Consider the following 27,742-nt stretch of genomic DNA (forward strand, 5'->3'; position numbering starts at 1 on the left):
TGGAGCGAAGTTGGAGTTATGTTGCCCTCCAGTGGCGGACTAAGCTACTGTGTGAATTGATGAAACAATAAGAAAATAACCACATAACTTGTAATGTCACTCATGAGGCAGTCAAGGTAAGTTGAAGTTTTTTGCGATTAAAGTAAGAGTCAACCATGACCAAGGTACATTTTAACCGTTTGTTTTCTGGGAATAACTGACACAATCAGAAACCAGAAACAAGTAAAAGGTACCTTGGTCGTCAACCATGATAATGATGTTAGGGAGGCCATTAAAGGTTTTTTTCTGAGTAAAACGTTCTTTCAAGTTGGTGCAGCGATTTTTATCGGTTTAAAATGTGTTTATGTAATACAGACATTTTCTAGTTAAACTAATGGTCTAAATAACTAGCGTTAATTATCTTAAGGACGGGCAACAAATTATATGTCGAGACACAGCCTTTAAATAGGAATATGTCTATCAACGGTTCTGTGTGTTGACAGTTACAAGTTCGCTGAAAAGCGGAAGGGAAGACGTATATCCCTTCAAAATAAAAGCCCGAGTTAGGAATGTTTGGAGAACAAAAATGATACAAAAATAACATAGTTACTTGAGAGTACGATAAACTATGCCCTTTCAAAAGTTTACCTTGGCTGTATTCATTACGCCAGCTATTTTATCCGCATTAATGATTACCTTGTCATAAAAATCCAACCGGAAGTTGTTATTTTATTGCCAGTAGCTTGATTTGCTGACCCCGGTCCAGTCCTGCCAAACTTCACCGACACTGGGAACACACGGCGGTCTATTTGCTACTGTCTGTCAGCGATGGAGCGGAAAGTAGCACGGGAATTTAGGCACAAGGTAAGATACAAACATTGTCCTATTCAGATATTGATCTTAATGTTATTTAAACCGTCCTTATTAAGCTTTTCTTCTAAGTTACCTGGTTGTCGCCTCACTGGCTCAGGTGTCTCTGTCAGTGGGATGTTACGCAGACACAGGCCTGACCGACAGCCTCACGATAAAGAAACTACACTTAAAATCATCCAAAATATGTTTTTAAAGGAATACTTTTCTACAAGCAAATTATAGTGTTCTTTTTAATTAATTGGAATGAATTCAATCGGGAATTGTATGCCAGTAATTTCAGGGTAAAATATAATGAATCACTAGTGTATCACTACCTAATAAACCCATAGGAAGAATAGCGACAAAACTATTAGAATTGTTAATAGATTAATGGGCTTTCATTCAACTGAAATAACATGTTTCTTGGATTGTCTATGATTCAATCAATTTCACAGGGTTTTGTTCTTACAGTTCCCACAACTGTCCTGTTAGATGTTATTTACAGGCATATCTGTAGTTACTTCAGAGCATAATGTTGGCTACAGTGAATCTATTTTCCTTTAAAGTTCAAAGTAAGTCTATTTTAAACTGCTACATCAGTGGGTATCCTTTCTGTATCTGTCCCATGATTGTTTTGGCTCAGGTAAACATCATACAGAGGTCCAGGATATAATTTGAATCCACAATATGTGGCTACATAAATTAAGCACAAATCATAATATGTGTTGGTGTTGGCACATATAACAGCCTGAAAAGGTAACTATGAGCAGAAAATAACAGAGGAAGGGAACATGATATGTTCAGGGTGTTTTCAGACCCAGACCATGTAGGGATCATCACACAGCCATCTGTTCTGCAGGGCGGGCAGGCAGGCAGGCAGTGTCGCATATTACAGCCTCCTCACAAAGGGCATCTTAGCATTAGATAAAGTCGACCGTGACAGAGACAAGCAGCTGAGCGGAAAAGATGGGACAATTTATGAGTTTAATTAGAGGCTGAGGGGCCAACGCAGCACAATCAGGCTTTGTTTCTATTCGGGACATTGTCATCGTCACTGTGTCTCTGTTTCGGCTGATAGTTTGCATCACTGTGCTTTTGCAGAAGAATTGCATTATTGTCTGTTTCGTTAAGTTAGAATTGCAAATTCTAAGGTGTTTTGTTCTTTGGGGGTTCATTGTATGTACTGCCATCTATGTTGAAAGTTGCAGTGCACGTTTAGTATGAGTACCTGACCAGTGATCTCATACCTTACTGGTTAATGGTGCTAAAGTCTGCATGCAGTTCAAACTGCAGGTGTGGCTGACTGTGTCTCACTGCCTGGTGCAAGAGAAATTTATAACGGTCATAAAAATCATGTCACACACCCTCACAGCGACCTCACAGCCGGATCCACGTAGTGCAGTCCAACATTTATGATTACAATAGTGAATCTACCATCAATTTAAACCCTATCTAAAATGATACGGAAGTGTCTAAATGTGCATGTGTACATGAGTTTTGCTCTCTGTAAGACTTATCAGTGAGTACGTACTGCCTAAGATGAGGCGTGTGTGTGAATGTTGGGTGTTAATCTTCACCTCTGTTTGTGTCTGAGATGTAAGCCGACACTGCTGACCTTCCTACTGCAGCCTCTCCTCAGCTGTACAGCCATTATTCCCTCCCAGTGGTTTGATCTTTAGGGAAGGGCTGTCCATTACACCTGCTTCAGTCCAAGGAGCCTCACCATCCCCAAAGCCTGCCACTCAGGTGAAAAAGCAATTTAGATTGGGACTGAAGCGTGCAGCTTGTAGTGTAGGACACATTTAGTCAGACAGAAAGTGAGATGTGTTATATCAGTGATTGGCCGAAGCGTTTCCTCAAAACCATTCTGCTGCAGCTGAGCCGCCATCAGGTTTGTATGACTCTTACACACACGCACACAGATACACACTGATGGCTCATCCCGCTGTGGTGTTGACAGGACCACAGGAGAGAGGTACAGTGTGTGTCAGTGGGCTGACGTTTCCTCTGATTCAGCAGTGAGAAGAAGGATGGCACTAGATGTTTGTCCTTTCTTGCAGGTGGAGTTGCTGATTGAAAATGAAGCAGAGAAGGATTACCTGTATGATGTCCTCCGCATGTATCACCAGTGAGTACCATCTGTCACTGCGCAGTGTGATTTTACAGTGTGTGTGTGAATGCAAGTTGCATTTGTCTTTTTTGTTTTGTCACACACACTTCTGTATATTCACCTCCCCTATATTCCCATGTGAATAAAATGTTGATGGTTATTGAATAGATTGTGTCCTTAAATGATCACCACTTTAAACCAGAACTGATAAAAGTGTTATTTGTGAAGACCAAATATAAAAAAGATGGTATAATCTAGGATAAAATGGTACAAATGTTGTTTGCTGTAAGTGTTGCTGTAATTCCTTCTTGTTCGATATGGCTACAGGTGAAATTATGTCCAATTGCCCCTTTAACTTCTTTTAACCTCTCACCAACCTTTAATACGTTCATGTGTAATTTTCTTTTAATATGGTTGCACTCATTTCTGATGCACACAGACCTCCGGTTTAAACTCCTCCAGGGTTTCTGATAACAGCCTGGTCTCAGAGGGCTGGGGAGGGGGTGCACTGGGGGGACTACAGGTCTAGGTTTCAATTAATCTTTGTACAGAGCCAGAGCTCTGTGGCTCTACCGGTTAAGCCTCTGATCAGTTTCCACTGTACTCCGACAAGCCTGGCCAGTTATCCACAAAAGCCCTTTTTATGTGCATCCTCCAAACAGGGCTGAAATGGCGCTTATTAATAATTTAAAGAGGAGGCCAGGTGGACAGATTTTACACAGTAGCTTACTTTGCGGCTTTAATTGCTGTTCTAGTTGCCCTTTTGTCTCCCTTTGAATTGGAGGAAGACAGATGATTGGATTGTTTTTTTCCATCAGCATCAGTATAGATATTACAGTTATATAATTTTATTGTTGTTTAAAAGCAAAATGGAAGATTAAAGGGGAACTCCAGGTCTCTGGGAGCACTACTGCTGCATATGTGAAAAAAGTTGTATTAAGCCTTTTGTGTCTCCAAAGGGAGCAGTGTGAAGTCTGATAAATTGCCTCTAGTGATGTCACTTGAGTCAGCGTTGGTTGGGTCTGAAGACTACAAGTATGAGGAAGAAAATAATCTGGGGGCGTGGAAAAACAAAGAAGTGAGCTGACGTCTGTAGCTCTCTCCGTATCTCATCTCTGCTTGAGGCTAGCAGCTTGACGCTACATTAGCCGCTATTAGCCTAACATACCTGTCCAATCTGTCAGCGGTCAAGTTGCATTGTGGGTAATGTAAGCACCAGGTTTTGACAAGGAAGAGGAAAGTTTGGCATAAGAAGACAATTGGTGTTTCTCAAAGTCAAGGATCTGTCCTTAGTAGGACGAGTACATCCAAGGACGGATCCTACAGAGGCAAGGCAAGAGTTGTTCATAGCATTCGGTGAACACACATTGAAACAGGCTAACGCGTGTCCCCAGGTGTGCGCCTGAGGGGGTTTCAGGGTACTGTGATAACTTTGGCACTCTCTAATGTTGTTGTACAATTTTAACAAATTTAAGCAGTATTTTCAGAGTCATGTGATTTTTGGGGAGAATATAATTCTGAATTATACGTAAAAAAAACAAATGGGTAGGCTAAATGAAACTTTGGTGGCACTTAGCGCCCCATCACTGCTGTAAATGATTAATTTAGAAACTTTTATGTCTTTAAAAAAACTCATTATTTGGCAGTGGACACACTGAGAAGTGTAAATTATGAGGTTTCTGTCAGTGTTTTTTATGCTTGTATGATAAAAACTCTTGGAGATATTACTCCAAATAAATGACATATTTATCTAAATCCTACCGAGCTCCGCTGGTGCAGGTTTCATTGAAGAGGCCCTGCCTTCACTTCCAGCACATATTGTGGGTCCTTTATACTTGCTGAGGATACACACATGCATGGTTGAAAATTCTCTGAATGAAGGACTCAGTAGAATTTGAAGGATCCTTGACATTTTAACAGCCCTCAGGTGGGATTTGATGACGTAGCATCCTTGAAATTCAGCCATTTAAGGATCCTTTTTCTGCTGCATCACTTTTGATACTGTCCATCATAACTGACAATGTTATTGGAGTGCAATGCTAAACCTTTTAATGGAGGACTTATATAATCTTGTAGCTAATAAGTTCCCCTCAAGGCCATTATTATTACTTGTACTTTAGATTAGAGTCAGTATCACATTTATTATCTCTAAATCTGACCATTCATTATTATAAAGCCTTGCCATACATGATAAAATCCTCCATAATTATATTCTTATCAGGGTAAAAAAAAATCCCTGAAACATCACCTCTGGGAACTTTAAACTCTACAGTGCGGTGCTCTTGGGTGGAGGAATCCTTGGGCTACAGTAATCCCTTCAATATATAATTCATTCACAGAAAATAATTACCAGATAGTATTTAACATATGAATAAAACAAGCAATGAATTTTGCTGAGTCTATGGTAAGGTGCCATTTCCAGTGGTGTTGTATTTGATTTGATTATATATTGTTTTTGTCTGTTAAGTTAATTCTCCACTGTGTTTTAATGTAGCTGATGTTACGTGGAAATGTGCATCGTGTTCGCAGATACCAAAACATTTTCATTTCCTTGTTCTGGTTTTATTGCAACTTCAGTACGTACTGTATTTCTACTACAACCCCTCTTCTTGTAAGAAGTAACACAGTTGCTCATGTTGTAGAAATTCACTTGGTCTTGACCTGGGGACCTTACATTTTCCCTGAAGGTAGAAGTCATTGTATATGAAATGGTGTATAAAAATCATAGTCATGCCCCTCTCCTCTTGCAGGTCAATGGATTTGACAGTGCTGGTTGGAGACCTTAAGCTGGTCATCAATGAACCAAAGCGCCTGCCCTTATTTGACGCCATCCGACCTCTCATCCCACTCAAACACCAGGTGGAGTACGACCTGCTCACGCCCAAGAGGTCACGGTGAGTACAGCAAAGGCTCATGTATATGTGGTCTCTATCCCATATGTGCCTACACAATTAAAAATCCCCACAAAGGTGATGTAACTGTAACATAATATCCCTGAGCATCCCCATGCTCTTCCCTTTGTTTCCATACTGAAACCATCCCTTTTCTCCTTCTCTAAATTTTACCTGACCCGGTTTTATATCTTTCTCTCTTACCTGTTTGTGCAGGAAGCTGAAAGAGGTGCGTTTGGATCGGACACATCGTGATGGACTGGGTCTGAGTGTCAGAGGTGGGCTGGAGTTTGGCTGTGGTCTCTATATATCACAGATTGTCAAAGACGGTCAGGCTGGGAATGTTGGCCTTCAGGTATGTAGCATTGTGTGTGTTAACTGTGGTGTTTTTTTCAATTCCTTTGATGATATCACATACCTTGTTATTCTCCTGAAACACTAAATGCAGAGTTTAGTTTAAGTACCATATAAAGAGCTATCTGTGGGTAGAATTATTATTTTGTCATTACAGTAGCAGTGGGTCTGAGCCCCTAAGGTCCTGAAACGTGGTATGTCTTTAATGTTGTGCACACAAGACCATCTTGTATTGAAATCACGTCCGCCGCGATACCGTGTGTGCCAGGGGACGTTGACAAAGTCTGTCCACAGACAGACAGACAGACAGACAGACAGAGACACACACACACACACACACACACATAAATTGAACACAATACCAGCCCTGCTGCTGCAGCTGGTAATCATCTTGTGCATACGAGGTAATTAACCCGTTCACACAAGATGATAAGTTGCGTGCACAGGTAAGGATAAAAAAAATATCACCTCATGGGTCTTAAGGGGGTCATCCCTATGTTCCCAGGGTCCCATGTCTCTTGATATAAACTAATATTGGTAAGGGTTAGCTTTGCAAAAGATGTTTCAAATGCAGGTTGAATGTTAAAAATCTGTTGAGCCACTGTGGAGAATACAAAGTCTGAAGTCCAGAAAACTGTCGTACCCACAAATTTCAGGGCGTAGGTTTCAAGGAGTGTAACATCAGTAGACTATAAGCTTTAGGTGGGTGCTTCCAACACAGTGACAAAGGGAAACATACATTGAACACTTGACCCTCGGGAAAAATGCTGACAATACAAAACCCTTTAAAAGGTCTCCTTAATGTATCATATTAAGAGGATATAGAGCTGGAAAACATAGGACTCACTTTAGGCTGCCTTAGAAAATGAAGTTGATTAGCTGCATCTGCTGCATCTCATTAAAGATGCTCATGAATTTATATTTAATATGTTGTGTGCACAAGATAATTAACCTGTTTGCACAAGATAAAAAAATTATCACCTTCTGGGACTTTAGGGCTCGTAGTACTAGTTTAAGAATACCATCTAGTATGCTAACACTAGTTTCATATAGTTACATGCATGTGCATACATACAGTATGTTAGAAAATTATACTTAATTAGTGCATTTTTTTGTACATAATATGCCCCTTAATCAGTATATTCTTTAGTGTGAGGATTATACAGGTTACCTATAGTTGTGTCTTTGGAATCAGTCAAAGTGTAATGATTTTCATGTGTCCTGCAGCGGTACATCACACTGCATGTCAGTCATAATACCAGAATCCACTAGGTGGGGCAAAGGACCATGTTTTTAAACTGTCAGAGCGCTTGCATATCAGTCACTAATAAATCAGTGTCACCCAGATGGACATTAAATAATAGAAATAACTGTTGTCATTAAAGAAAAAGGTACATACCTTGTTAGATGGATGCTTTAATACATACTTTATTATGACAGACATCCATTACACTTTGTAACTATCCCAGGTGAGGGTCATCTCCTGTCTAACATCTGGATAAAACCCAGAAAGACACAGTCAAAACAAAACACAATAATTCAGCGCTTCCCACGTGATTAGAGTCTAGTCCTTTTTTCCTCAGCAGCAGTTTGTGAAGTTTAAATTGCAAGGTGGATATTTGATTAGTTGATCTGGTGAGAGCAAATCAGATTGATGGATGAGAGGAGCAGCTGTTGGTGAGTGAAAGCAAACTTGTAAGGTTAAGTTTCAACTTAACTGCGCCTGGTGTTCTGCTGCTCCGCCTGGGTCCTGAGTACGCTCTGCGCTCCAGACATACTGTATGTTGCAATAAGTAACTGAACTGTTAATATATATTCTAACAGCACTCCTAATGAACGGTCCAGTTCCAAAAATTTAATATCAAAACATGGCAGAAGATGTTTTGATGGCAGCGGGCCGCCTTGAATACATGAATGTGTGGGAAACCCTGCTATTACTTATAAATAATTACTTATATAGAAAGGATTCTACATTCAAATGAATATTGTTGTATGCTTAATTACCTTCAAAATGGATGGTTGTGCAGGTTAACTTAAGATGTATTTTATTAGTCATTATGTATTTGTTTATTTAGCAGCGGTCATACATATAAATACTGTAGGAAAGAAGATAAGCAGCAGATGGGCTGTATATAGGATGTCTAGCTGAGGCTAATATGCAGTCCCCTTCCCTGATAAGGCTTTAAACTGATTCTGAAACAACAGATAGAACAGATAATAAACGACTGTGTACATGTGTATATGCACATTGGATACATCTGTATATATTGTACATGACTGTGTAGACATTAACATGCAGATGTGAAAGCTAAACTCAATTATGTAAATGACTAAAGCATCAAAATGTCAATAAATAGACTCAGATCAATAAATCATATTGTGGCTGGTATACTCAGACAGGGATTTAAACTGTTGTTGTAGCAATAACTCCATCTCTGATTTGGTTTGATATACTGAAAGTGAAGGTGTCATCCATAATATCCCATCCTGTTTTGATTTATAGGTTGGAGATGAGATTGTGCGCATCAATGGATACTCCATCTCCTCCTGCATCCACGAGGAGGTCATCAGTCTCATCAAGACAAAGAAAATTGTATCACTCAAAGTCAGGCGTACGTCAAACACAAACTCATCTCCAACAACAGTAAAATCATTCATATGCATCAAAATGAATATTGTTTAACATCTGTGCCAACATTCATTTGATTTTATTTGTTTCATTCTATCTGTGCAGATGTGGGGATGATCCCAGTGAAAAGGTAAAATAATTGATATGGTAATAAACAGCCTGTACATACCTGATATTTATGTGCGTCTCGGTGATCCAAACACAAATGGACAGCTGAGACACATCGCTGTTCACGTCTGTGTCTATTGTGCGTCTCCAGCTGACCACTTGTGTTCAGATTTCAGTAATTGCCTATGCTACTTATGCAAGAAGGGCCCCGCACACACTCTCAGTAGCATGCTTGTAAGTCACATTAACAGTTGTGATGGGACAGCTGGAGATATCAATGTTAACAGAATCACAATGCGTCTCCTTCCAAAGGGCATAATTTCTGCTTGCTGATTGAATGGTAAAATGAGGATTTAATGTGCTGAGATGACATCAGAGATCTCTATGTTCTCATTTGCTTTTTTTTCTATCACTCCAGCTCATCAGACGAACCCCTCAAGTGGCAGTTTGTCGACCAGTTTGTGTCTGAGTCAGGGGTAGGAGACAAATTTAGTTTTTGCTGCCTGTCATGTTTCAGTTTTAAAAGTTGTATCACATCAGCTGACAGCTTATTGTCTTTCTTTACTGCTCCAGGAGAAAAAAAGCAGTGTTGCAGGCCTGGCGTCCATTGGAGGCAAAGAAATCAAGGAGAAGAAGGTTTTCCTCAGCCTGGTGGGCACCAAGGGTATGGGCATCAGCATCTCCAGTGGTCCAACCCAGAAGCCCGGTATCTACATCAGTAACGTCAAGCCAGGCACCCTCTCTGCAGAAGTTGGACTTGAGGTGAATGCTCAAAATGATCGAAACACTTCTGTGAAACTGTGAGACTCATATACCTGCCTGCTGTTAACTGCATCATTGTCTTCTCCTCAAATGTAGGTTGGAGACCAGATTGTGGAGGTGAACGGGGTGGATTTCACCAATGCGGACCACAAAGAGGTGAATTTTGCTTAACTTAATTATTTGTCCACTCACAATAACGACAGCTGGAGTCTAAAGTCTTTTTTTTTTTTTTAACATTAATTCACAATTTTGTACATTTTGTCCTTTTCATCCAGAGCACCCACAGCACCATGAAGGCATCTGTTTAAATTATGCTTGCGTTGGCAGCAGTGTTTGTTCCACGCTCAGCTTCCTGAGCTGCCGAACCACAGCCAAATTAATGTTTATCCAGCCAAAATGGTTTGGCAACGGAAAAAAAACTCTTCATGGACTATTAGTTATTTGCTATAGTGGCTGAAGGAGAAAACAAAGCCTGCAGTATTTACCAGGAGTTGGTGATAATCTCACACCTTGATAGCACATACTCCTCACAGGCCACAGAGAACTGTCTCTCTAAGAGACCCTTAATTTTATTCAATAAATATGTCCTAAAAATTGAAGTTTTCTGTTATTATGTGCCCAGGCGGTGAGAGTCCTGAAGAGCAGCAGGAGTCTGACTATTACTGTTCTCACAGGAGCTGTAAGTACACTACAACTGCATTACGTTTAATAAAAAATAATACTGATTTATGAGGCATTTAATAATATGATCTCTTTTGCAACTCTTGTTCTGATTTTTCTCATCTAACTCAGGGCTGAATTCATTCAAAGTTAGAACACATAATGCCACTTCATAGGCTAACTTTGTTAATTTTCAACCTAGAGCCTATTTCCCCATGTTTTTGTGTGACTAATGGAGACAACAAATCTGAAATTGGTCCAGTATTGAGTGAAAACACTGCAGGTGGCAGCAGCCAAACAGGCTGTGAAGTAACCACATGGGGCGTTTGTTCACCGCCAGTTTACATAAACTAAAAGCTTTTGCCACTGACATGTTCAGATTATTATTCTAAGTGTCGGACAATGTTGTGGAGACCCCTACTGTGAAAAACCTTTTTTGTGAAAGAGTAAGATCCCTTTTGTTTCACTACAAACAGCCCTGAAATTGCCGTTAACAAAGCCACCAGACTCTATTTAAATAAACTGTAACTTTAAAACCATAAAACACACTTCATTCAAAGTTGACAGAGACAAAATAAAACTCACACAAACCATCTTGGTTCATCTTTGCACTGTTTCAGCAATCTCCAACTCTGGTTTGTGTGGAAAAAACCTTAATTCACCAGTAAGGTGTCAAAAAATGTAAAATGGCGTGTGGTGGGTTTGGCAATAGTGATTTCAGGGCTGCTTCTGGTAGGAACAGGAAGGATCTTACTCTTGAACAAAAAGGTCGACCTCTGGATCCTTTCCATCGTCAGACACTTGAAATAACAATCGTAGCCTGTCAGTGGCAAAAACAAGCCTTTTCAGTGACTGTATATTGGCAGCGTACAAATGCCCTGAGTGGTTACATTTGAGCCTGTTTCTCCACAGCCTGCAGCCCTCTTGCTTATTACTGGACCAGTTTCAGATAGTGTTGATCCCATTAGTCACCTAGACATGAAAACAAGGGGAAAAAGGGGCCAGGGTAAAAAATACCCAAGTTACCCTTTAAGATACATATGATTACATCTGCACACACAGCCCTTTAAAAATAATAATCCTAGATAAAGTGTGTATATGTGTGTTGCTGTATATAAACTGGTTAGAACTGTTGTCTGTATTGTGATTGGGATCCTAGAATAATATGTTGATAAGGGAAAACCTGGAATGCAGGTGATATCTGACGACACCTTTAAAATTGATTTATCTCGGCAAAACAGGTAATGTCATCTGTTATGGATGTGGGGGCATAAACTCCTGCCATCTCCCCTTTGCATTCCTGCACTGCACACACTATTGTGCCGTTTTGTTTTGGATGCATCACATTACCTAGCCTGTGCCTCCGCTCTGCTGTCTGCAGGAGCGAGTGTTTATCATCAGTCAAGTCCCTCGACAGGTTGTTTGCCTCGGGACTCAGTCACAGTGACTGTGTGACTGAGACAAGCTGTCCCCTCTTATTTACTGTTTTCCTTGGTGCCTGTCTAACACGTTTATTTAGGGAACCCTGCAATAGTAGATATTTGGGACTGTATACAGTACAGGATTTCTAGTATGTATTCTGTACGTTTTTGTGCCTGCTTATGTATAATGATTATATGCTAATTATAGAAATTGCTCATGCGCCATAGAGCAATGATTCTTAGGTTGTGAGTGAGGCTTCAAAGATGTCAAGTGACAAAAACAGATATCTCCCCTCTGTCTCTTTGGTCGGGGAGACAGTTTTGAGTTTGCCTGCCGGTCTCCAGGGCCAAAAAGTTTGAGGACCCCTGTTGTACACGATGTCTTTCCCTGATTGCCATGTCTGGCTGTTGTCACCCTCTCAGGGCAGCGAGCTGTTCATGACAGATGAGGAGCGTCTGGCAGTGGAGGCCCGCAGGGAGCTGGAGAGGCAGGAGCTGATGCACCAGAAGAGGGTGGCACTAGAGACCAACAAAATCATTAAAGAGCAGCAGGAGAAGGAGAAGCAGTGAGTGACTCACATAACTCTCCTGTTCTTGAAATGTACCCTGTGTTTGTTGTATGGCAGAAGACTGACAGTTTTTATACCTGTAGACAAGACTGATGTTTCAATTCACTTCAATTAACAAAAACCTTATTTATCCCTGAGGGGCAGTTCCTTGGGCAGGCATAGTAAAAGAAACATAAAGCAGGACATGAGGACAAAACATAACGACACCAGACAAGCACTGAAAGTACACAACCAACATCATACTTTATAGTATAGTATACAATACAAAGATAAACCATGTCTATGTCAATGACAAATACATTTCACTTTTAATTTCACTTTAAATTTAGCAAATCACTTGATGTATTCATACAGGGTTTAACCCAATATGAAGTCACATTAATATGATAATGAAAACAGAATTTCAGTTTTAAACCGAGTGAGACACACACACAGAGTACATGCTCTGCGTCTGCAAAGAAGCTCTACAAGTTCACTAGTGTTAATTCCAGCTGCCTAATAAATTACTAAACTAAAAAGTGGCCCAATAAAAATGCTTTACTGACCAGAAGCAGGTGATTATTTTCAGAAACTGGCTGACATTTTGATACAACTCAACACAAATAGTGCCCAGTACCTTTTTAACCACTGTCACCTGGAGGGCTTAGTTTGTCTTACTATCCTGGGGAATCACTCAATAGTAAAGGTGTTGACTGACATTACTTTGACATTTTCCAGAAATCCCTCTGTGCATTTTAAAAGGCACCCCCCACCATTTGTAGCCAAATTATTGATTTACAATAGCCTGGTTCTTTCCTTTGTATATCAGACCTTTCCTGTCACCCCAAATTCAAATACCTCAGATGCATTCAGGTTATTGCATTACTTCCTTACACCACAACACAAACTGAATACTCTACATGTGTGACTGAAAATAAAATCCCTATCAACCAGGCATATATGGAGGACCACAAGAGTCAATGAAATAATAAAATACTATTAAAGCATTTCAATAATGAATAACTAACTGTACAATAGAAAAGCATAATAAAGTTGGTCACAAAAAAATGTATTTATCTATATAAGTGCCTGACTGGAATTTGTATTCTTAATTCAGTTTATAACCGAGTTATTTATTTCTCTTTTTGTATAAGCATTTTTAATTCCATTATTTATTTATTTATTTATTTATGTATTTTTAAATGATGTACTAATTGACTTTTATGTGTTGTTTTTGTAGATCTTTTTTAATTTGAAATATTTGTTAATGGATTAATATTTTATTTGTAAATTCTTTTTTTTTTTTTTTTTAAAGTTCATTCCTCTTTTTATTTTCCATTAAAATATCAAAGTAGTTTAGTTGAGTTATTAATAGATTAATACATACATTTGTTAGCACAGTAATTGTTGAAGAGAGAGGAGGAGCACACCAGGGTTGGAGAGGCGCTGACCATTGACGAAAAAATACAAATTTGAAAAAAGATGTCAGGCGCACACTCTAAGACTCAATGCAAAAATATTTTCTTTTATTCAAGTACCAACGTTTCGACTAGACCGTCTTCATCAGGGTTTTACCTATTTTTATTGTACAATTAGTCATTAATTAATAAAATGCTTTATTACTGTTTGACACTTGTGGTCCTCCATAGCCATATATTTTACAATCATGTATCTACATAAATCAGGTGCAAAGAAAGTAAACAGGACCTACATTGATTTTCCGTTTAACCGAGGACCATATATTGCTCTGTTGTTACATCACTATATAGATTTATGTTCACTTTAATATATCACATTCCTCCCAGGCGTTTGTAAATTCAGGACACACTCGGATTTCTTGGTGCTTTGATGCCTACGATATCTGGGGATGAATAATGGGGTTGCATGTCACATTTTGCAGGGCTGACACTCTCACCAGCACTAGAATTAAAGTCATATATTCTGTATTTATGGCCTTGTGCTGTAGCATGTTGTGCGAACAGAGTTTTATTTTGTATATTTATCATGTGTTTAACAGGAGGAAGATGGAGATCTCTCAGAAGGCTGCGGAGGAAGAGGAGCGCTATAAAAAAGAGATGGAGAGGTATATAATTTTTTTTTAATGTCCTCGAAATACAATGTACTTTTGGCATGTATAAAATATCACATCTCTTATCTGTGTTGTCGCTGTCTGTAGAATTGAGACGATGGAGAGGAAGCACAACAGAGAGTGGGAGGAGGACTGGGGAGCCAAAGACAGGCCCAAGAGCCCTAAGAGCCCCCGCACTCCAAAGAGCCCATCACCCGCCCCACCTGAGACAAAACCCCACAAGGCCAAGAGTTCTCGTAAGGACACCTGAAAGAGACTTTGTCCTGAAATGCATGAATCCTGAGTTTTAGAAGTAAACTCTTGCCTGGGTTTCACCTTATTTCCCCTCTTTCTCTCCTCTGCACGCTCTCTCTGTCTCTTTCTGTCACTTCTGTGTGCCGTGCTGCTTTTTATGGCCTCTCGTCTAAGCTGATGAAGCCAGCTCCTTTACAGAGGAAGACAAGGAGGAAGAGCACGACAGACAAGTGAGTCTGGAGCCTCAGCTGCCATTGTCACAGCTGTTCGTGCAAAACAGCGTACACACAGACAAGTGCTAAATTTCCTTTGACAACCAAAATGCAGCCATTGGAGATGGTGTTTTCAGTATCATTTTAATTAGCTGCTTTTTTCTAGATGCTGCTGAAAATTAATGGAATACGACCACAATCCAGCTGTTGAAAGCTGTGGGGGTTTTATTGCATCACTGAAATGCAGTTGGCATCTTTGGTATTTGTAATTCCGAGAGCCTGAATGGAGCAGGCTTAATCTGTTTCTCTCATTTTTCTCTTTGACTGCTGTGTTGTGGTTCTGTAGTGTAATGGTTGTTTTAAAATAGATGCACTGCTTGGAGTTCGTTGACACTGTGTTGTAACCTTGGATCTGATTTAACGAACTTGTTGAACGTGACCTGTGTTCATCTCCATCCTTAGCATTTGGCTGGTTTTACCGATATGAGGGGAAACTGCCGTCAATCCGCAAGGTACTGTCAGCTGCCTGAGTTCAGTGTGGTGTAAGAGTGGCTTCAAAGCAAAGATAACCGGCACTTATGTCATCAGCCCAAAGTGGCTGTTACATATTCAAAGCCAGAGCTTTTGTCTTTGGAAATATTTATAAAACTGTTGTTGTTTGCTTTTATCCATCACACACAGTGTGGTGTCACCAGCTATTTATGCATGTCTTGCTGTGTGGTTTGGAGTGGCAGATCTGTCTGTCCCCTGCGTTTTTATTTTGACTAACTGATGACACTTCAGAAAGGAGAAAAGAAGAAGAAAAAGAAGAAAGTGTCCAACACGGACACACTGCAGGAGCAGAGAAAGAGCAAGAAGGAGATGGAGTTTGAGCTGAAACTCGCCAAAGAGAAGGAAGAGATGTATGAGCGAGAGAAGCAGCTAAAGATCAATCGGCTGGTTCAGGAGGTACGAAAAAAGAAGGGCTTACCAAAGCATGTGGAGTGGACTTCAACCATTTGACATATATGATGTAATTTATGGCAACGTAGTTGTGGTTTTAACCAAATGCAGCCTTGTTGTTTATCTTGTGATGCAAAGTTTAAAGCTGAGCGTGAAAACATGCGTGTATGTGGCTCATTCTTATTGTCTGATGCTGCCCGGTTTTGCATCATGCCAGGTCTCAGAGACGGAGAGAGAAGACCTCGAGGAGTCTGAGAAAGTGCAACACTGGGTGGAGCGTCTTTGTCAGACTCGGTTGGAGCAGATATCCTGTGTGGAGAATGAATCCCCAGAGGTACAGAGAGAGACCTCCACTGTCAGAATCTCTCTGCACTTAGAGCTCTTCAACAATATTTTGTTTTAGCATAAAATGTTATATAATGGTTATGGTTATATAATGATTTTCTGTGCGAACAACATAACTTCACAAGAAAATGAACTTAACTTTACCTATATCACCTTTAGGGGCTCCATGTTTTACCATGTCATAAGCTAATTTCTTTTACTGTTGCAAGGAGATAGATATAGAGCTCTAATACAGTCACATAGCGTTAATGATAACAGCACTGAGGCCCCTTTTTCCACCATGTTAAGTTGGTGACTGAGTATAATGACCTGGAGAAGGACAGATCAGAAAGCTTTTTTGATACATTTTATTAATAAGCGCCTTACAAGTTACCCAAGGACACTTTACAAAACCAGATAACAGCAAACAATAATGATATTACAAAGAGCAATAATAACAATAATGACATACATATACAGATAAAAAAATACATTCACAGAAACACATTATGAAACACTAAGAAAGGCTAGTCTAAAAATATGAGTTTTTAGTTGCCACTTGAATGAAGCACTGGCGCAGACCCTGAGGGAGAGCATTTCACAGATTAGGGCCAGCCACACCAAAAGCTCTGTCATCCATAGTGCGTAGCCTGGAGGGAGGAGTGGAGAGTAAATGAGCAAAAGAGGAATGGAGCAAGCGAGTAGGTGTGTAAGCACTGAGGAGACTGGAAAGCTGGTGAACTGCCAAGCCATGGAGGGATTTATGAACAAGGAGAAGTACTTAAGAACAGTGTTTAACTGGGAGCCAGTGAAGTTGCTGAAGGGCAGGTGTGATATGTTCCCATCTGTTAGAATGGTGGAGTTTCCCTCCTATGCGTGCCATTTTGTCACTTATGTAATTTCAAATATTTAGTTACATGATTTACATGATGCATGAGATGAGACAAAAGAGTGTGTAGTTGGAAATTTTATTTTCACCTGCTTATTCCATTAAAAATAAATGATCTTTCAGCACTTTGAATCAGTAGGAAAGTACGAGAGAGAAATCAGAGTAGTAAAACATGTCACTTTTCGAGTTTAAAATACCACAAAATGAGAAAAAAGATCATAAATACATATTAAGAATAATATCTACACTCTATTATCTCATTTCTGTTTTTTAATTCTACATGGATGTGACAATATGCTAAAACAAGACTCCTGAGTACAATAAAAGAAAACAGGGAATGCAACAGTAGTCTGCAGGAGAGAGTTTATGGATGCACGTTTGCCTCCTTATAATTGCTGAAGTTGATTAATAGGTCTCATGTCGTTGTGACTTTAAGCTCTCCCCGCCACGCTCTCCTGCCTCGGAGCCCAAGGTGAAGCGTTTCCCTGGTGGCCTCCACCTAGCCACCACTGATCTGGACGACATTAACCTGGATGAGGTGGATCAGAGCCTGAGGGGCCCTCTGAAGAAACTGGCCCCCACCCAGCCCACCACTAGCCAGCCTCCCCCTCCCTTGCCTCTACCTCCACCCTCCCCTAAGCTGAACCCCACAATACCCAACTACTCCCCCCCCACCTCTCGAGCATCCCCGCAGCGGCGGCCTCCGTCTCCACCCAGCGTCAGAAAACCTCCCTCTGCCCCGTCTACCTTGACCAACAAGGGGCGCAGGCCTCATCCTCAGCCTCCCCAGCCCCCACCTTCCTCCCACTATCCTCCTCCATCTCAGTCGTCATGGCCCCCATCTTCCCCTCAGCCTGCTCCACGGCCTCCTCCGCCACCACCCCCTCCTCCGCCACCTCCTCCGCCTCCCCCTCCGCCGCCACCCCCACAACACTCGGAAGAAAGAGTAGGAACCCTCAGCGGGTACCGCCAGCATCATCACCATCACCTCCAGCACCCTCCCAGTCCTCCAGAGCGCAGGAGTGAGTGGGAGGCAGGTGGCTATCTCCCAAGAGGAGGAATTTACTCCTCCAACACCAGTGAAATGTCGTATCCCTCCAGTCCAAAGGTTAGAGATTCTCATCTGAGATCGTTGATGTGACGGATTGGCTTTTCCTCTTTGTGTTACTGACTTGCATTGTTCAACTGATGGAAAGGATTTTGTTTTCCATCTATGAGTAAAAGCTGCATCAGCAGTTCAAGAAATATGTAGAACACTCAGAGAGTTGATGCATTTTCAAGGCTGCAAGACTCTCAGGCTTATATGCATGTTCTGTTTTATGTATTGGGATGTTTTATGCATGAAGAGAGAGCGATACATCGTATTAGCATGATTGAATTGTCTAGTCATTGATTTACAATTTACTCCAGCTGAGGCAAAGCCACTCAGAGATGGACTAAGGTGTTACTGATGTTTGCTTGTAGCTGTGTGGATTGTTTTACTGAAGTGTTACATGGTGTGTGGTGGTGATGGAAGCAGTTTGGTATTGCTCATGAGAGTAGCAGATTTAAAAAAAAATATGCATGTGTGCTCGTGTTGGTTTGCATTTCATCATTTGCATTTCATCCAATGGATTATGCATTGAATGCTTCAGAATCCTCAGCCATGCTGTGATATCTGAGGGAATGGGAGTGAGCCTGGGTGTGTGTTGCATTGATATTCCTACAGTGCTCTGTGTGTGCCTTGGGGCTGGAAGATTGATTTTATTTTACTGCGGCTCAGGTAATGAGAAATACCTCCCATGCCAGTCGAATTTCTACTTCAAGCACCCCCTTGGTAAGTGTCTCTCCATAGAAATTAAACACTCACTCCATTTTTCATAAAAATTAGGAGCTTCATAAATTCGTATCCGACTAAAAAGAAATGCTTTTGTTTTAAAATGATTTGTTTAATTTACATAATAGCAACTAGCTCCTAGTCCCCCCAACCAGAGGCGTCAGATGGCCCCTGTCATGTCCAAACCTGTCATGCTGCCGCAGTCCCAGACCCACCGACCAGATCCACTCAGACCTGCGCTCCGTTCTGATGGCCTGGTATGAAACGCACCACACTGCAGTCATCTCCTCCCTTCGTAAATCCTCCCCGATTCAGCGTAATAGGGTCATAAAGCATTTCAGACATCTGACGCAGCGTGCCATCATCTGGGTGAGGGATTCATCTTTGCCTTTTTGTTCCATTCCCGGTGAGTCCTCCAGACTCTCCAGCTGTTTCACAGAGAGCCAATCTGTGATTATTATGTCACACACGGAGCCAGTTCTCCTTCCTCTCAACAAGCTCTAATGAAACTGGGCAGATTGTTTATTTTTAAAACTGCATTTACTTTGTAGTAACCATTTCCAGTAAATCGAAGCCTCACAGTAATAGAGTCACACACTCAGAGCTGAGAGCACAGTCACACATTTCATTAGTTCGGCAGCACCTCTGGAGCTGGAGGTGAAATTGCTCACCTAGTAGCACCTTGACTGTTGGAGCTGAAGGAGGTGACACCATAAATCATTCATTTTCCCTAGACACGTTTTACCCCAGTTGACAGAATAGTCTACAGTGCTGCAGCCCTCAACAATACTATCGATTTTAAAGACAGTTTTATGTGTTGTATTTTATAAGTTGATTTGTAAATATTGACATCAAGGGAACTGCTGCTGAACGTTTTGTGCAGCTGTGGTGAGCCATATGTGTAGTATTTGCATCGGATCCCATGAAAAGACCAAAACCAAAATTGAATTTTTCCTACGAACAAGCCTGACGTAGCTGTTTTATAAAATACTGTATTTTATTTTCTGTGCCCCTCAATTTAGATTCGAGTGAGCATCAAAAGATGCTCTGCGCTGAGTTGTAGTGGAGCTTCACATCACCACATTTAATAATTGCTTTGGCCTCGAAACATATGATGAGAGACATACTGTTTTTGAACTGCACTCAAGATTAAATACATGTACTCTGTTCTCTCTGTCTACTTTTCTCTCTTCAGAACATGCCATGTGAAATTCCTTTTCTTTGACTCACTTATTTCTCCAACTGTCGTCTCTCGTCTCTCCTGTGTCCATGTGTGTATCTCACTCACTTGAGTCGCAGTGCTTATCGGGATGTGCAGATTTTCTGGATAGGACAGTGTCTGGGTCCAGACCCAGGAGATAGAGAGGGATGGCAGTTTAATAAATGGGACACATTTAGGTCATTTTGCTAAAAAGTGGGATGTCATCACTCCCTGCCCCCCCTCGGATCGCCTACTGCTTGTCCCCCATGGGACCTCCATTGTTCCAAATCTATTAAATACATCAGTCAGCACACTGTTGCATTGGCGGACATGTTCCTCCAAGTCAATCTCACATACATCATCCTGTTTCTGTTAATACTTACTTCAAGTGTGTATTAAGTCAGTGATTCCCAAGTGATGCAGCCCCGGGGTCCAGATTTCTCCTTAGTCATTAGTTCAAGGTCCACACAGTTTAGTACATTGGGCAATAGCCATTGGGTGGCTATTGCGTTCAGCCATATTGTCGAGCTAGTTTGCTGTCTCTGTTAAGTAGCTGTCCATAAGTCACTCACTCTACAGCAGGAAATGGCACTTCAAAATAAAAGCTCTGTGTCAGAATGAACTGTACTTAAAAATAAAGTGTGTTTTTTACAAACCTGACACATTTGCGAGTCACTTGTGGTCGGTCCACATGGACCCGCGACCCACTTTTGAACTGCAATCCACCAGTTGGGAACCACTGTATTAATTCATGAAGGGAAATAGTGCCCAACGAATGTGCTTGTTTTCCTGTTTGAGATGCATTTGCTGAAAACGACAGTGGCCAGCTTGTTTTATGATTTCTTTAGTTTAAAAAATGTAAACTATTCTACTATTAGTGACCTGTTTTTTTTTTTTTTTTTATAAAATAACATCTTGGACAGGAACCAATGGGCTTCTAGTGCCAGAGACAGGGAAGGGAAGTCTTACAGGCAAATACATTTAATTCAATTAATTCACTTAAAATCAGTTTTATCCACGTAGTCCAATATCACAAATCACAATATGCCTCAAGGGGCTTTATAATCTGTACAACATACGATACGACATTGTTGGTTTTGGTCTTTTAATGGGATTTCTTGACAGTTATAAAAATAAAGACAATTGCCAGTCTCAATTTTTGACCACAATAATCATTGAGAATTGGACCAAAACACTTCACATTTTTATGCTATTGGCAGTTTTAAACACTCTTTATTTATTGTTATAAAGAATTCTCTTTGCTTACCCCAAGAGTAGTCAATGGTCACATAACCCAGCACATCACACTGCACACTCACTCTCAAGTGGTTTAACCTCTCACCTCACTGCAGTGATGTAGAAATGTACATGAAGGTGTGTCACTACACTGTGACATCACCGTTGGGTGTGGTTACACATGCAACAGAGCACACTTCTGACCACACCTAACCACAGCCATCAGGGCTGAAGGCAGTAAAACACTTCAAGTTACACTTTAAAATGTATTTTATATGTATATACATTAGTTACAGCACAGGAGTGAGGGTTGTGTTTGTCCTGTTTTTATGTGTTTGCTAAAAGCCGCTACCTGATCTTGTGTTTCAGCCTCCGGAAATGCTGAAACGGATGGTTCCTTTCAACTCATCTTTTAAATCAAACAACAAACGACAAGTAATCCATACCTATCACCACCTCTATTGATTTATTATTACTCTCCTGAGTGCTTTTACTCCTGTTCTGTCTGTACTGTTTGTGTCAGGTTACCTCATGGTTGACTGGCTGTCCTGTTTTGGCTGCATCACGGCCTTTAGGTCCAGTTGTGTAGCTTTGCATGAGTGGGCTTTTATTGATTTGGTGCACACAGTAGAGTGTGGGAATGCATGTCACAGTCTTACTGGTGTAATTGGTTTTTATCCTTATTGGCATCAGGTGGTTTGTACGTCAAGGACTGTCTCTCTACATTGGTTGGTCCAGTGTGTATTACTATAAGAAAGAAAGGTGGTTGTTAAGCTTATATTGTACCTCCACTTTGCATAGAGACAGAAAACACCAGTCTTATTAGATTCACTGTTAGTCCAAAGATCACATCAGTTAGATTGTTTGGGCTTATTTCAACTGCTGTCTCCAGCCAAAACTAATACATATGTTACAAAATGTGTCCTTTAAGTCCAATGTAGAGTTCTGCACCACAACAGCAAATGAAGAGTTTGATTAATGTGTGTTTATTCTGCGGGGGAGAAAAATGGATCTCTGAGTCATCGTCGCTGGATAAATGTGACGTCCGTTGTTCTGTTTCCTTCCCCTTAAATTAAATAGCTGTCGTCTTTCAAAGGAATGATTAGGAATAATGTTCTCTGTGAGTGCGCGTGTCCCTGTTCCGAATTAAGGTTTGAGGCTTTAAAAGCCACTGTACCTTTTGAATTCATCACCCTTTCAGTCTCCATGGTTTCTTTTTATTCAAAATGTTTTAACGTAGAACTGGTTGTCAAAGGAAATCTGACCAGCACACTTTTTAATGACAGTCCCTAAGATTCTTTTGGTTCATTGTGTCCTGTTTGGTACATGTTGAATCATTTTAATAAACTGCTTGTTGATTCTCTTGCAGGGATTTCAGAAATACGAGGAAGATTTTGATCCATACTCCATGGTATTGTATGCCTCATCTTGTCAGCAGAAAATGAAACAGACACTTGATGGTCTGGATATACTCAACACCTTTTGATACAGATCACAATACCCCTACTTGTGGCCCTAACTATCGCCAAGAAAACAATTAACTTAAAAAGTACACAGTGGTTGGATTTACTCACACACCAGATATCAATGAAATAACAATCAGCACTGCAAAAAAACAACAACTTGAACTGTTCAATAAAGTATATTCACCAGTTCTCAAATCAGTCCTGCTGTCGGTGAGCTAATGCCACCACCCAAGTACAAACATACCGGTACATATAAGAAAGTAACTGGGGAAACATTTGTGTATGTGGGAGCAGGAATGTGCATATACATGAATAGAAAGAATTTATAATACTAAACTAAACCCATCCTTCAGAACTCAGTTAACTGCAGTTATTTACTCCCCTCTGTTTCATTCTTCTTGTGTCTTTTCCTCACACACTGTCCTATGTTGCTCATCTAAGCCCCTTCTAAGCCCCAACATGTGTATGCACTAATTAGTGAATAAAGGGATTGAAAAACCAAACATCCACACAACAACAACAACAAAAGAAGCCACATAAGCAACTTTCGGTGGCTAGCTAGTGAGCTAAGTATAATAAATTAGGCTAATTCAAATGGCCTCTGTGTGAATAAGAGATATTAATAATTTGCTGAGCTTCTGTAGAGCAGTCCTCTCTTTATGGTTATGCTTATGGTTAGTAACTCACGAAGGGTCTATAAGTCTCTTGGTTTTTGCTTAGCATTGCCACACACATATTCAGAGAGTACAAAGCCATTCTTAATGTTGGCACCTCTTTTTATTTACTTCTTCCTTTGCAATTGCAGAGTTGTTTTGTGCTTCTCCCCTCTTCACTCCTTTTTATATGTTGATAGTTCTCCGCGGACCAGATCGATGGCCGAGATGTGAGACTGCTGAGAATCAAAAAGGTAAAGACTGCGTCTCCTCCCTTCACTTCAGATAACTCACTTTATGGATGGGATGAATCTCACTTACCACTTTTAAAGTTAAAGTTGGTAACTTTTATGAAAACAATTTTTTGCCATATTTGCGCAAACTTTCACTACATCCAGTCCGTAGTATATGAGGCAAAATCATGTCCTTCCTCCCTGTAGTGCTTCTAATGGCATTTGCTAGAATCTACCTTGGCTTTGTAAAACAACCAATCAGAGCAGAGGACTCTCTAACACAGCTGTCAATCATGCCAATCACTGCTTGAGAACTGATTCTGTCACAGCATTGCCTATTTCTCACCTCAGATGTTTTCAGAAACATATTTTAGTGAACTATTTAGCTGTAAAATGAGAAACTTTCCTCCAGCTGGTGGGGGTGCTTGGTTTGTGCTCGACTGTGATTAACATGGCAACCAGGTCACAAACTTTCTTTTTTTACAGCTCAACAGTACACTAAACTATGTTTCTGAGGAGGCTCATGATCTGTTTCGGAGGCACAGATTATCCGTCTCATGTACAACTGTGGATGTAGTGACACTTTTAGCAAATATGTGAAAACATTTTATTTTAGTAAAAGTTACCAACTGCAGATTTAAAGTGCAATATCCTCAAACATGACTGATGGTGTTTTTGTTCATTGTTCTTCAGACTGGACAGCTTGACCTCGCTCTGGAGGGAGGTGCAGACTCTCCGTTGGGAAAGCTGGTGATATCCTCTGTGTATGAAGGTGGCGCTGCAGATAAGCACGGTCAGTTCATTTTTTATTTTCAACTAGTAACTTCAAGACAGCTCAAAATTAAATCCACAAACACTTCATTGAATGACATTCTTGCAGCCTTTTGGAGGTATTTCCCCATTACAGCACTTCACTGTGAAGAACGACATGATTATCGTTTACTCGTTGACGCGAGGCGACGTCGAGATTCGAGTGTTTGAGTGCCTCCTCATGCAGACTATATTTATCTCTGCAGCTGGCTCAGCACTTACTCTGTGTGTGTCACCGTTGTGAATGAATATGTTCGGGCAGTGAACCGAATGTGATGTGCCTGTTTGTAGGTGGCATCGTGCCCGGGGATGAACTTATGGCTGTGAATGGGAAGATCCTGATCGATGCCACGTTGACTGAGGGACAAAACTCTCTGGCTCGGGCCTGGCATAGTGGAGGGGTAGGATTCAGAAGAAAATGCAATGTTATATTTCATTTTTCAAAGGAACGATGGTGTTTACCTGAGTAGCCACAGCAGCAGGGTGTTTTATTGATTGTACTTCAACTCTGTCAGCCTTGATTCATTGTTGTGTTTGTTGTTGTCACATTCTAACTTGCAGATTCAGTCATACTTAATATTTTCTATCGATTCAGTCAAACGCGGAATAAAAATAAATGTTGTTTTTACCTTTAGGACTGGATCGATGTTGTGATCGCTATTTCCCCTCCGAAAGAATATGAAGATGAAGTGTAAGCATTCCTGATGATTATTTATCTTCTATTACAAACATGTATAATACCTTATCTTGTATAATATCTGAGGCATTTTTATGATAATTTAAGACATTTTTTAATGAAACTGGCACCGTAGTTTCAGTATGTGACAGTGTGGCTTGTGTGTCTGTGTGTGCACGTGTATGCAGCCCTAAGTCAGCATCAGTCAGTCCCACTGTGAACAGAAAGGTGTTTGAAGGCAGTGCAACACTGTACAGACACGGCTACCTACTTCAGCACTAGCCCTCCCTCTCCTCCCACCTCACCCTCGTCCTGGTAATCAACTTAGTCTTCAAACCTCCTCCTCTTCACTGCACGCCTCAGAGGGGATGTTTGGTGTGGCATTTGTTTTTGTTTGGGCCCCGGTCTTTGTTCTTGAGCACATGTGACAGTCTCCCTGTCAGTCAGACGAAACGAACAGACTCGTTTGGTATTTGTTTCCCCTCATCTTTGTCAAATTGTCAGATTTACGTATTCCCGTCACAACTGGGCTATTTCCAAGAAACACTAATGTGACAGTGAATGTATACAGCGTGAACAATGTGCAGTGTGTCTATATGAAGCCTGGAGGCGATGTTTTCTATCTCTGAAGCATGTGCTCCACAACGATATAGCCATGCTATTCAAGTGAACACATTTCCAACTAATGCGATCATATATCTGCCAAATCCCCACCCAGTGAGCCATATATAGGCACGTATGTACATGTGTGGCCTCTGTGGTATTGTCCTGTGTCGTGAAGTCACGGCCGCTCATAAAAGCAGCCTGAGACTCCTGCCAGCCTTCAGCAGTTGTTCTGATGGATGTTGTTCCCCGGGACTGTTACATGTTCTGACATACATAGACACTAAGTGACGCCAGCTGGTACTGTAGAGAGGATTCCTCCTCTGCTACAGTAAAAGATTAATATGCTCCTCAGGGTTATTTGTGAGGTTGATGAAGTTTAAAGGTCCAGTGTGTAGGATTTAGTGGCATCTGGCAGGGAGGTTGCAGAACTTCTCACGTGTCAAGCATGTAGGAGAACTTCGGTGGCTGATGTAAAAATGCAAATGACCCTATCTAGAGCTCTGGGCTATTGCAGAAACAACATGGTGGACTCTGTGAGAGAGGTTTTCAGGTGATAATGAAAACATAGTTATAAACAGTATAGCACCTCTGCCAGTAGATGCCCCTAAATCCTACACATCGGACCCTTAAAATGCCAAAGAAGTTTTGCAGTTTCAACTCCTCAGTCAAAAAAGGGGAGTACAAGAAGCCTTGGGTTAAATTTCACGTCATTTTGTTTCTTAACTCACCTGCATGTGTGTTGGTCTGTTGTGTTTTGAAGCAAGCACGATATCAAAACAGCTTTCATAGCAGCTCAGTGAATACAATAAAGCAGGTTTAACAGCTTTTATTTATTGCAACTGTCTCTTATCTTACATGTTGTTGAATAATTCTTCTCTCTTATCCTGCAGAACGTTCTTCTAGTCTCATCAACAGCCTGCCAAGAAAACCACACTCATTAAAAAGAAGATTTTCATTGCTGATGATGCCTTCAAGATTCACACTGAAGCTGGTCTTTTGTTTTTACTCAAGGCTCTTTGACAATTAAGCCTTGTCTCATGTATCAAGATATTGACGCCATCCATACAGCCAGTGCACATCCTCGTTGTCTTGTCTTGTTAAAGGATGATCCAGTCAATATTGGGTTGTCCTCAGTAATCTTCTTCACCTCTATCAAGCCTGTACATGGTTAAACTCATTTAGCTTCGCACCACTAGATTCACCATGCTAATTGTACCCTTCAGACTTGTGTCTCATCTGTCAGTGTAACAATAAATGGTGAGGTGAAACAGGCAAGCTGTAATCACAGCATCTCTTTAATCTGCCTTTTGTCACAGCCCAATAACGGACTGCTCACACCAGCATTACATTACCAGGCTGGTGTTACGGTGGCAAATATAAAGTCTGGTTAATGATTTTCATTGGGCAAACAGCGAACACTGTCAGCACTAAGTGGTATTTTCAGGAAGAAGAGAGAGAAGAAGTTTTTTTTCTATAGCAGTTTACAAAGCAAAACATGAATTATACATTATGATAAGTAATTTCTCCTGCTGTTCAATTTTTTTTCACAATTTATGACCTCTGTAGAACATTTTGGGAGAGATTAACTGTACATATATGCACCATACTGTATGTCGGGGAGACTTGAGGAGGGATTGAAATAAATAGAATAGCAGTCAATGAGTGTTGCTTGACTAAACATTATAGGGTCTTTTGTACGATACCTCCACAAAATTAGGTCGTAAAAGTATTACATATTTCACCCACTTCGCCCAGAATTTAATGAACACATTTTTCTGAAGATGAAGACAAAAAGTAATCTTTTCCATAACATAAATATCATATACAATGTCTGTCCACTCCCCTATTGTGGGGGTTCAGGATGCAACCAGCACCTTGTGAGGGCTTCTTTGCAAGCAGATATCAAAATACAAAATATACACCGATCAGCCAAAACTTTAAAACCACTGACAGGTGAAGTGAATCCTCACACCCTGAGGAAGGCTTTTGTGCCGAAACACGTGAGCTGTAACCCACTTTCATCATGTTTTAACTTTTTCTA

At 40.7% G+C, this 27,742-nt stretch overlaps 1 protein-coding gene across 3 annotated transcripts; it reads left to right on the forward strand.

Moving 5' to 3' along the window:
- The first annotated feature begins 46 nt into the window (after window positions 1-46).
- Window positions 47-27,340, forward strand: ush1c (Usher syndrome 1C). 3 transcript variants are annotated; one of them, XM_050072522.1, is made up of 27 exons: window positions 49-116; window positions 719-843; window positions 2,892-2,959; window positions 5,692-5,835; window positions 6,049-6,187; window positions 8,690-8,798; window positions 8,921-8,945; window positions 9,342-9,399; window positions 9,497-9,685; window positions 9,782-9,841; window positions 10,308-10,364; window positions 12,190-12,332; window positions 14,332-14,397; window positions 14,491-14,639; window positions 15,312-15,361; window positions 15,633-15,797; window positions 16,009-16,125; window positions 17,441-18,112; window positions 18,767-18,820; window positions 18,949-19,077; window positions 21,627-21,692; window positions 22,627-22,668; window positions 23,577-23,630; window positions 24,303-24,402; window positions 24,711-24,820; window positions 25,055-25,110; window positions 26,592-27,340. In XM_050072522.1, the coding sequence occupies exons 2-27, from the start codon at window positions 808-810 to the stop codon at window positions 26,602-26,604; spliced, it is 2,871 nt and encodes a 956-aa protein (XP_049928479.1). In that variant the 5' UTR covers window positions 49-116; window positions 719-807; the 3' UTR covers window positions 26,605-27,340. The 3 variants fall into 3 exon arrangements, with proteins under 3 accessions (XP_049928477.1, XP_049928479.1, XP_049928478.1); XM_050072520.1 differs by lacking the exons at window positions 15,312-15,361; window positions 15,633-15,797; window positions 16,009-16,125; ... (2 more) ...; window positions 18,949-19,077; window positions 21,627-21,692 and adding an exon at window positions 14,812-14,867 and having other exon boundaries at window positions 47-116; XM_050072521.1 differs by lacking the exons at window positions 15,312-15,361; window positions 15,633-15,797; window positions 16,009-16,125; ... (2 more) ...; window positions 18,949-19,077; window positions 21,627-21,692 and adding an exon at window positions 14,812-14,867 and having other exon boundaries at window positions 64-116; window positions 722-843.
- Window positions 27,341-27,742: the final 402 nt, after the last annotated feature.

This window comes from Epinephelus moara, chromosome 20 (genome assembly GCF_006386435.1).
Source record: "Epinephelus moara isolate mb chromosome 20, YSFRI_EMoa_1.0, whole genome shotgun sequence".
Taxonomy (NCBI): Eukaryota; Metazoa; Chordata; class Actinopteri; order Perciformes; family Serranidae; genus Epinephelus; species Epinephelus moara.